At 41.0% G+C, this 11703-nt stretch overlaps 1 protein-coding gene across 1 annotated transcript in view; it reads left to right on the top strand.

Annotated features, from left to right (window-relative positions):
• Positions 1-9001: 9001 nt before the first annotated feature.
• The window catches only part of LOC104989872 (chromosome unknown open reading frame, human C2orf73), a 26425-nt gene continuing 23723 nt past the window's right edge, over positions 9002-11703 (top strand). Inside the window, exon 1 of the mRNA XM_010841681.1 lies at positions 9002-9089. Coding sequence (XP_010839983.1) covers positions 9064-9089 — 26 coding nt within the window. The 5' untranslated portion in view covers positions 9002-9063. The remainder of the gene's footprint in view (positions 9090-11703) is intronic.

The raw sequence follows: 11703 nt of genomic DNA, 5'->3' as shown, positions 1-11703 counted from the left end.
CCATGGAGTCGCTAAGAGTCGGACACGACTGAGCGACTTCACTTTCACTTTTCACTTTCATGCATTGGAGCAGGAAATGGCAACCCACTCCAGTGTTCTTGCCTAGAGAATCCCAGGGATGGGGGAGCCTGGTGGGCTTCCATCTATGGGGTCGCACAGAGTCGGGCACGACTGAAGCGACTTAGCAGCAGCAGCAGCAGCATGGCCCAACTGATACACTTAATAAAGAAAAGCTCAACAAAGGTCTTTCATGTATAAATGTGCCTTTAACCCTGTGGCAGCATGTAGGGTAGGTGTTAGTATCTGAGTGTACAGACAAAGGCACAGAGGCTCAGAAAGGTTACTCTTGACCAGTCTTGGTTTCCAACAAGGAAGCCCAGGCCCTTGTTCATTGTGGTAATTCATTTCCTTCAACAATGGCTCAAAAGTCTTCCCTGCAGTCCTCATGGGCTTGAGTAGCCATTATCCAAATATTAAGTAAAGACTGTGATATTTCCCATATCTATTCTCTACCTGGCAAAAAAATTTTTTGCAATGCTGCCTACTTTCTCTTAAAATACAGTGAAATTTCTTTTCCTGAATCTTACAACCCATTATTAAAGCCTCAGAGGTTGGCAGAGGAAGGAAGGAAGGAAGGAAAGGAGGAAAGGAAGGAAGAAAGAAAAGAAGCAGAGAGAAAGCTTAAATCAGATAAATAGGTAAATAGTTTGCTCCCAGGCTTACTATAAGAGGATAAAAACATGGTTAAGTTCCCAAACTCCTGCAAATCTTATAAATACTGAAATAATTAAATACAGCTTGAAGCATATAATACCATTATAGTTACATAAGGGGAAAAGGATATGTTGGAATAATAGTTTAAGAGTGATGACTTGTGAAATGGTCATTTGCCATACCAACTTTCCCCCACCCCCATACCACTTTGAAAGGAATGATACAGGTCTAGGAGAAGGGAATGGCAATCCACTCCAGTATTCTTGCCTGGAGAATATTCTTGCCAGAGCAGCCTGGAGGGCTACAGTCCATGAGCTCACAAAGAGTCGGGCATGACTTTGCCTGTATATACTGAACTGAAGGAGGTATTTGAGGTAAACTAAACTAACCCTTATTAATTAAAAAGTGTTTTTAAAGTGAATTTCCTATTTACAACCTCAACTGTGATTTCTTTTAGGTATATCCTACCTTCATTTTTTAAAAAATGGAAGCTTTAAGTTAGCCCCTAACTCTTCACTTTTGGTACAGAAGGAAAGTAGTTTTTAATCTGTCATAGGTCTATAAGATAGACCATCCATCCATATAAAAATGATTACTATTGTTTAGCAGTTCATTGGCATAGTCTGAAATTGTGGCACCACGTAATGTCATGAGTTTACATGGAGTGGTGGTGATCTGTGATTGTGTGCTTATTCTTGGATTGTTATGGTCTGCTTTACCAACCACGGAACCGAAACATCAGCTCTAGCTGCTGCACACTTGCCAGAACGCACTGTGTATGGTGACATTTTACATGTTGATAGTGGAAACGTCCACTTTTCACTCCCCTTCCCCCACCACTGAGTGGTTATCCTGGTCTCCTCCCCAAGCGCAGCTTCCTGTCTGGGAGGCTTCCACTTCTAAAACACTGGCCAATTTTTACCCTTCCCAGTTATTTTTACCTACTCTCATAATACCATAATGACATTAGGAAAACCTTTTTTAGAGTCGTATGTTCAATTTTTACTGCTGTGGTTTAAAGGAAGAGGTAGAGAAACTAGATGTAGAGGCAATGTAGTATAAAAAAAGAGACTGATCTGAAACCAAATCCCAGCTGTATCATTGTCTAGCTGGGTAATCTTCCACAAGGGGTAAAGATGGAGAATAGTGGTGGAAAATCATACTTAGCACCCACTTTGTGCCAGATGCCTTATGCATATCTTATTTAACATAACAATCCTACAAGAGAAAAGCTTTTATCCCTAATCTTTCAGGATCTTTTCTTATTCATTTATTTTTTAAAGATTAATAAGAGGCATATTCAAAATCTAAACCTCAAAGAATTTAAATAACTTACCCAGAACCATAGGGCTTTAATCACAGAGCTAGGATTTAAACTCAGGTCTACTAACTCTGAAGTTCAATAAATATTCGTTCTTTACCCCAGGGAAAACACAGAGAATAGCAATTTGTGTCATCCAAAGGATCAAAGATAGATTTTTTTATGGGCAGGAGTTGAAGAATATAAGTTGCTTAGCTTAATAAGTAGTTTTAAACATTGTAAATCAACTATACTTCAGTTTAAAAAAACTTTTAAATTTAAAGGTGATTTTAATTACCATTTTTAAAATGTCAAGATTCTCTAAGGAATTTGTTGGGCAATTATAATCTGTATCCATAAAACACTTGAAAATGAAAGGTAATGTACAGTTTGCATTATATAACGAAGAATTTTTCTGGGGCAAGCTTGCTCATAGGGTGTATTGTTTGCAAGGTACTTTTCTAGGTGCTGAGAATCTCACATGAATAGACTAAAATCTCATGGTCCTATGAGAACAGGCCAGAATATACAAGGAGCTCAATATATATTGGATAGCTCAATAATTAGGTAAGATGTGGTAATAACATGCAAGGAAAATGACTGTATCTCTGAAAGTCTTCAAATAGACAAAGGGAAATAGCCTTAAAAAGCAGCTAGATGAAAACAGAAAACCATCAAAATGACAGCTTAGACTAGTGATTTCTAACTTTTTGATAATGGTAACACCCAACCATGTTTCATTTTGCATTGTTCCTTCCTTAAGAGGTTCTATGCCAGGGTGTGTGTGTGGTGTGTGTGTGTGTGCATGCATGCATGTCAGTCATGTCTAACTCTGTGATCCTATGGACTGCAGCCTGCTGGGCTTCTCTGTCCATGGAGTTTTCCAGGCAAGAACACTGGAGTGGGGTGCCATTTCCTATTCCAGGGGATCATCTGGACCCAAGGATCGAACCTACGTCTCTTGCATCTCCCGCGTTGGCAAGCAGATTCTTTACACTGAGTCACCTGTGAAGTTGCCTATATGTCCACAACTATTCACAAATCTTAGCTACGTGATCACTCTACTTAAAACAGTACCAAAATGGCCCTCTACTATTTTAGCCACCCAAGACTAGCCTTTCATTCATCCTTGGCTACACAGTTTCTATATGAATGACCACAGTTGGATTATTTAAAAATGAATCTTGAATTATGAAGTTATAGAACCCTTCAAATTTATAAAATATAGTCTTCTTCCTTCAGTCAGGTGAATTACCTAACTATTGATTTCTAACAATGATTTTGAGTAACCCAGGCTGTAATTGTTTTAGTTATTTCAAGAAATTTCATAAAATTAAGGTTTTAAATTATACATCTACATGAATAAATCCATACTCATGAACACATCCAGGGTCACTTATATTGGAGTGATCTATATGATTTATACTAGACATCTTTACTTTTTAAGAGACACAACACTTCTTACTTGTTATATAATCAATTGACTTTGAACTTGGACCAGAGGGAAATTAACAGTCCCTTTCATATCTGGAGAAGGGAAAGGCTACCACTCCACTATTCTAGCCTGGAGAATTCCATGGACCGTATAGTCCATGGGGTCACAACGAGTCGGACACAACTGAGCGCTTCACTTCATATCTGTAATTCATCCAAACTTATCCATCCTCAAAGATAAACAAAACTAACACTAACATTTCTCATTCCCATTGCCCTCAAATTAATTAATGTGTATTTTGGCTTAATAAAGGTCTTATAGTCTAAGGTAATGAAATAAAGACAATGTAATGCATGTACTTCATGAATTTTCTATCCTATTAACTATAAAAATAGGAAGAATACTAACAGCCAGTTTTTAATGTATGCTTCCTGGTGGCTCAGACAGTAAAGAACTGGCCTGCAATGCAGGACTTGGGTCGGGAAGATCCCCTGAAGAAGGGAACGGCAACCTACTCCAGTATTCTTGCCTGGAGAATCCCAAGGACAGAGGAACCTGGAGGGTTACAGTCTATGGGGTTGCAAATAGACACGACTGAGCAACTAACACTTTCATATTTTTTTCACTTTACTTATGAGGATAAGTTATCTGCATGTATTTTGTAATTTAATCCTTACAACAAATGTAAATGAGGCAAAGAAAAAAACCTACCTTTAAAACAATAAATAAAATTAGAGATAGCTTTGTTTATTTGCCGTCTTCTTGAGATCCTCACCTGTATCCCATCACTGAAGAAAGAACTGAGAAGCAGCAGGAGCTTCCTGAGCCTCAGCTCCCATCAGGTTATACAACCGCACCTTCATTATTTTTGGCATTTTCCTATGGTTCGAAAAAAAGTGTTGACAATTTTCTGCATCTATAACATTTTGGATGAGCAATTTGCATCCTATTGTGTTTCCTCACATATGGTGCTCTAGCTCAAATAGCACTGGTATTTTTATCTCGCACAATTTAAGTATACCACTTTGAATTCTTCTTCGCTGACAAGTGTCCAAATTACCTAACACAAATGAGAAAGCTCCACGTGTGTTCATTGATTTCAGACAAAAAATTTCCAACAGAATCCTGTATTTTACAGCTAGAATGGATCATAAGGACAATCTAATCTGACTATCTCTCTTTAGAAGTGATAATCTACAGCAGAGAGGTTTAAGTGTCTCTGCTAGGTCAGGTTAACTAGTTGATGGTAGAAAAAACTAATAGTACTTCAGTACTTTTTTCTACATAAAAATGTCAATAGTTATTATAAAAATCCATATTATTTTTCAGTGTCCTGCAGAAGATGTTTCAATAATAAATGATGAGCACATTTTTATAATATTGTATTATTATCAGTACTGCAATTGAAAATTTGTGACTATGAGTTATATAATATCATTGTGGTTCAGAATTTTTTCCTGTATCCATAAATAGATTATGACTTCCCTGTTGGTTGGCAGAATACCTTTTTTTCTTTATATGCTGCTGCTACTAAGTCACTTCAGTCGTGTCCAACTCTGTGTGACCCCATAGATGGCAGCCCACCAGGTTCCCCCGTCCCTGGGATTCTCCAGGCAAGAACACTGGAGTGGGTTGCCATTTCCTTCTCCAATGAAAGTGAAAGTGCATGAAAGTGAAAAGTGAAAGGGAAGTCGCTCAGTCTTGTCTGACTCTTAGCGACTCCATGGACTGCAGCCTACCAGGCTCCTCCGCCCATGGGATTTTCCAGGCAAGAGTACTGGAGTGGGGTGCCACTGCCTTCTCCAATATATGTATGTGTATATATGTGTGTGTGTGTGTATATATATATATATAATTAAAGATAGTTGACTTACAATGTTTCAGGTTTACAGCAAGGTGATTCAGTTATATACATACACATATATTACTTTTCACATTATTTTCCATTATACGTTATTACAAGATACTGACTATAGTTCCTTGTGCTATATAGCAAACCTTTGTTGCTTGTTGCATATCTGTTTTTTTTTTTAATTAGAAATCTAGCATTCTATTCATACTAAGTTAAACAAGTAGAATCAAAATGTCATAGATTTTTTAGCTAGGCAAAAATTCATAAGTTTTCTAAAATATATATAGTAGGTTACATACACTATATATATGTATACAAAGACCTGTGCTTGATAAAGGCTTGAGAAAGAACATCAAAAAAAAAAAAAAAAGGCAAGAAGAGATGGAGAAACTGGAAAACATAGACTAAATGAAATGTAAGCACTGAATAGAAATAGAAAAAGTGAAACACACCAGAAAAAAGGCACAATTTCTTTTTAAACAATCTTTTTTATACCCCTTAATAAACCTTCACATACATGAACTACTTAACAGCTGGAAAGAGACTGACATAAATATATTTATATTTTAGACTAATACTATATGATTCAAAATAGAATCAAACAACTGTCATCCTGTATGAATGCAGGTGAGTATGCTATTTGGAGAGACAGAAAGTTGAGAAAACTTTTTTTTTCCTATCAAGCAATTGAGATTGTCCCTGACGGTGAGGGGATTTAGGTGCTTCAAGAGATTGGTGAGGACTGGAATAGAAAGTAGATGGAATGATGAGAGTTGACTGAGTCTTAACACATCTGGTGGCATATGTAGATCAAATTTCTCAGTAAAAATAATAATAATAACTGAGGACTTAGTACATGTTTGGCTCTCCTCTCCATGCTCCTGAGTTAAATCATCTACACTTCAAAAGTCAGTTCAGTCACTCATTCATGTCCAACTCTTTGCAATCCCATGGACTGCAGCATGCCAGGCTTCCCTGTCCATCACCAACTCCTGGAGCCTACTCAAACTCATGTCCATCAAGTCAGTGATGCCATCCAACCGTCTCATCCTCTGTTGTCCCCTTCTCCTCCCTCCTTCAATCTTTCCCAGCATCAGGGTCTTTTCCAATGAGTCAGTTCTTCGCATCAGGTGGCCAAAGTTTTGGAGTTTCAGTTTCAGCATCAGTCCTTCCAATGAATATTCAGGACTGATTTCCTTTAGGACTGACTGGTTTGATCTTGCAGTCCAAGGGACTCTCAAGAGTCTTCTCCAACACCACAGTTCTAAAGCATGAATTCCTCCTCACTCAGCTTTGTTTATGGGTCCATGAGTTGATGTGAGTCCAACTCTCACATCCTTACATGACTACTGGAAAAATCATAGCTTTGACTAGACGGACCTTTTTTGACAAAGTAAAGTCTCTGCTTTTTAGTATGCTGTCTAGGTTGGTCATAGCTTTTCTTCCAAGGAGCAAGCATCTTTTAATTTCATGGCTACAGTGACCATCTGCAGTGCTTTTGGAGCCCCCAAAAATAAAGTCTTTCACTGTTTCCATTGTTTCCCCATCTATTTGCCATGAAGTGATGGGACCAGATGCCATTGATCTTAGTTTTCTGAATGTTGAGTTTTAAGTCAACTTTTTCACTCTCTTCTTTCACTTTCATCAAGAGGCTCTTTAGTTCTTTTTCGCTTTTTGCTGTAAGGGTGCTGTCATCTGCATATCTGAGGTTATTGATATTTCTCCCGGCAATCTTGATTCCAGCTTGTGCTCCATCCAGCCCAGCATTTCGCATGATGTATTCTGCATAGAAGTTAAATAAGCAGGGTGACAATATACAGCCTTAGTGTACTCTTTTCCCAATTTGGAACCAATCTGTTTTTCCATGTCCAGTTCGAACTGTTGTTTCTTGACCTGCATACAGATTTCTCAGGAGGCAGGTCAGATGGTTTGGTATTCCCATCTCTTGAAGAATTTTCCACAGTTTGTTGGAAAATTTGCAAAAAACTTCACAAAACCTTGTTATTCTTTCCCTATTCTGTGAAGACACTGAGGCTCAGAGAAGTCAGAACATTCGCTCAACTGAACCAGCTACTTGATAATGGAATCAGAATTCAAACACCGACGTCTGCCAAGGCCTATGCTCCCAACCATAGTTTATAATAGTTAGGATACAACCTAAGTTAATAGATGAGTATGAGGAACTTAATTCAGTGCAGAGCAAATACTGGGCTCACAAGCAGGAGTTCGCTTATTGTTAATTCCCTGCTTTTGATTTCAACCCACTCGCCTCATACACATTTATTCATCTTCTCCTTGACTCCTTGAGTACACATATACATAACCATATACTCACACACATTCCCATCTTTTTATCAACAAGATCCACACTCAGGTGTCTAGGTAATGAAAGTGAAAGAAAGTGAAAGTTGCTCAGTCCTGTCCAACTCTGTGCAACCCCATGTACTGTACAGTCCATTGAATTCTCCAGGCCAGAATACTGGAGTGGGTAGCCTTTCCCTTCTCCAGGAATCTCCCCGACCCAGGAATTGAACTGGAGTCTCCTGCACTGCAGGTGGATTCTTTACCAACTGAGCTATCAGGGAAGCCCACTATGTATCAAACTTCTTTTCATTTACTCTTCTTCCTCTTAGGACTTAAGCTCGTTTCTGTACAATGATTCCTGTGATCCTACCTCAACAAACCTCTGCTGTCCCATATCTTTCAAGGTAAATGTAAACACATACTAAGACTGAGGCTGGGTTACAAAATATATGCATATGCATAGTCCAATATACAGCAGAATTCAATTCAAAAAGGAATCTTCTCTTCCCAGTATCTAGGGAGATGCCCAAGCAATACCAAAGACATTTGGCTCTGGTAGTGGAAATTGGGAAGCAATGGTGAAATGAGGTAAGACATTCCAGGGCCTGAAAGTGGACGCAAGTCATCAGCTGCTTCTCTCAGGAGGCTTGTTCTTTTTGGATAAGGGCTATATGTACAAGCCACGATCTGCTGCTACAGCCTCCAGCCCCCTCTACCTGATTCTGAACCCCTCTCAGTCTGGAGCTGATGCCCACAATGCGGGGAGTCTCATTTGTAGGAGATGAGTGTTCCCTTGCTTTATTTTACTGTTTGCCGCCAGCCAGGGTAAGGAGGATGTGTCAGAAATCATGGAGAACAGCGACAGCCAAGCTTTCTCACGCAAAGACTAGGCAACTCAGGAACAGCAAATCATGACTTGCACAGTATTTAATGGATCATGGGAAAACAAGCTTCTCTCTTGCCTGCCTGCCCTTTTGGAACCAGCTCTGGCAGACATGGGCAAAACCGGGATGGCGTCCTGAGGGGCTCTAGAGGGCGGGCGATGTAGGGACGCGAATAACTCAGCACCTCACCCAGGGACAAGGGCCGAGCGGGAGGCTCCGGAATCGCCCCTTGATGATCCCAAAAGACAGACTGGGCCCTGATAAATATCCCGCCCGGCCGGATATTGGCAGCGGAGCTTGCAACGGGTCTGGGAAGTACACAGTCAGATCTAGCCAGCCACTCCCTCCCCATCACCAGCCTCACCCTCTCGCTGCGGAGCCGACAGGGTTACTGCGCCTGCGCAGTCCTAGTCCCGCCACTCCCACGCTTTCCGAGGCCTTCTACCCAGCTTGCTGTCGCTTAGCAACGCACAAGTCACAGTCGCGGTTTCTCCGCGCGTCCCTTTCCTGGCAGGGTTTAGTCCATGGTTTTCCCGTGAGGCTCCTCATTGCCTCGAGTCAGACGTAGGAGCCCATGGAGGGAAAGGAGGATAAGCAGCAGTAAGTGCTGAGCATTGGTTTTCTATTTCCCCTTCCGAAAATGTTTTCTTCCCTGTGGGGAGGGTTAAGTGAGATCTGAAGGGTGTCTTCAGGCCATCAGGGCGTTTCCTCTGCCAATCCCCTTTCCTACTCTAACTTCTAGTATTGAGTGCAATAATACTTTTTAAAACGCACTGTTTACTGAGCGCCTACAATGTATCAGGCATTTTACATGCATTGCTTGGCCTAAAATTCTTGACACAATACCATCTTGAATCATCCATTCCTTCTGACATCTAATTCATTAGCAAATTCAGTAGGCTTTACCTTGAAAATAAATGCAGACTCCACCATGATCCAGCATCTCTACCGTCATTCCCACTCAAGGCAGCGTTCCGCGTGGTCTTTTTACAGCATAAATTTAGATTCCTGTTCATCCTTGGCTACTGCAGAGGAAAAGGCAGGGCTCCTACAATGGCCACTGGGGCCCACACAATGTGTCCTTTGCCTTCCTTGGCCTTGTCTGCACTTGCCTGCCTCTGACAGGGTTCTGCTCCAGCACTGAGGCCTCCCTGCTACATCTGCAGTAACTTTCTGAGTGTGGTCCCCAGAACAGCATCAGCATCACCTGAGCACTTATTCAAAATGCACATTCTGGGGGGTGGGGAGAGGTTCCCCTCCTCTCCACAGATGCACCATATCAGAAACTCTATAAGAGCATGATAATTGGGTATTAACAAAGCCTCCAGGTGATTCTGATGGACCCTAAATTTTGAGAACTATTTAATCAAGCAGCTTGTTACAGCTTGTTATGTCGTGGAGCCAGGTTATTTGCTTCCAAAGTCTGTTATTTTTGTCTCTAAAATGGTGGTTCTCAAATTTCAGTGTATATAAGAATAATAGGGTTTCCTGGGAACCTGCCCCAAAGATTGATTTGGTAGGTTAGGGAGGGGGCCCTTGAATTTGCATTTCTGACAAATTGACAACTGATGCCAGGGCTGCTACTCCAGGAACCTCGCTTGAAAAAGCACCATCCTAAGGTCAGGTACTTCTGCTGCAAATCTTTGGCAGCTACAGTTCCCTTGCTAGAATGCACTCCCTCAAATACCTACTTAGCTCTCTCCCCTCTCTCCTTTCTTCATTGCCATCTTCATAATGCAGCCTCCACCTTATCTAAAAATGCCACCTACCTCCCATATACACGGACTTTCCCCCATTCCCTGATTTATTTTTGTCCTCAGTACTTAACAGACTATATACTTTACTTTTTATTTCTCAACTGCCTTCACCTCCTAAAATGTAAGCTCCGTTTGTTGCTTCTCTATCCTCAGTGCCTCAAACAGCACAGAGCATATAACTCATTTATTGAAAGAATGAATTATTTAATGTTATTCTCACATGTCTTATGATAGGTATTATTGTCCTTACCATGCAAAGAATTGGAAACCAAAGCTCAGATAGTAACTGGCAGAGCTGGGATTCCAACCCAGGTCTAACTTACTTCAGAGCCCACTAGTATTTTTAACCGGAGAAGGCAATGGCACCCCACTCCAGTACTCTTGCCTGGAAAATCCCATGGACAGAGGAGCCCGGTAGGCTGCAGTCCCTGGGGCTGCTGCGAATTGGACATGACTGAGCAGCTTCGCTTTCACTTTTCACTTTCGTGCACTGGAGAAGGAAATGGCAACCCACTCGTGTTCTTGCCTGGAGAATCCCAGGGACAGGGGAGCCTGGTGGGCTGCCATCTATGGGGTCGCACAGAGTCGGACACACTGAAGCGACTTAGCAGCAGCAGCAGCAGTATTTTTAACTGTGCTTTCTTTCTAGTAAGAGATAACTAAGAACTCCATATTTCACATTTATGAGTCAATCTAGAGCCACTCAGACCACAAATACTTAATAAAATGACTGCATCAGTATGTGAGCAAATAGCCATAGTCCTTTCCTTAGGGACCTGATTCTAGTACAAATGCACTGCTGGGTTACAACTATGAGAAGCAGATGGAAAAAACTGATGCCAGAAGTCTACGATGATAAATAATGGCCTTTAAATAAATTCATTTCTGAAAAGATAACAGGAAAAGCCTTTGAAGTGATTTACACTTAACCGGTAATCATTTTTTCCAAACCCTTCACAGAGAGCAACTTCTGTTGGGACACAGGGAACTGGAATCCAAGGGTCCTGAATATTGTATGTGTTCTGGGTGAGGGTTGGGTGTGTAACAGCTAACACAAAGCCAGAGTGACAAACAAGTCCAGCAGATTCACCAGAAATGTGTAGACAGTATACTGGCAAGATACTTGTCTGGATGTTGGGTACATAATGATGAATGAAACCCAGTCATCACCTTCATGGAACTTAATGGCTTGTAAAGGACATTTTTGTAGTGCTTACTAGAACAACAAAAATAGGTACATAAATGATAAATCGTAGTTTGCGTTATGAAAGAAATGAACAAAGTACTAAAACAGAGAATACATGGTGTGGGAAGGGGAAGTCTAGGAAAAGCTTCTGGATTCTTTACCCACTGAGCCACTAGGGAAGCCCAAAAGCTTCTGAGGAGACGACTTTTCAGCTGGAGACCTAAAGGGTAATGAGTCAGGAGCTGTGCAGGGAGCTGCCGGGGGCGGGGGG

This window comes from Bison bison, unplaced genomic scaffold, assembly GCF_000754665.1.
Source record: "Bison bison bison isolate TAMUID 2011002044 unplaced genomic scaffold, Bison_UMD1.0 scf7180017864166, whole genome shotgun sequence".
NCBI lineage: Eukaryota > Metazoa > Chordata > Mammalia > Artiodactyla > Bovidae > Bison > Bison bison.
Note: the sequence above shows the minus strand (reverse complement) of the source record. Positions and strands in the feature narration are given on the sequence as shown.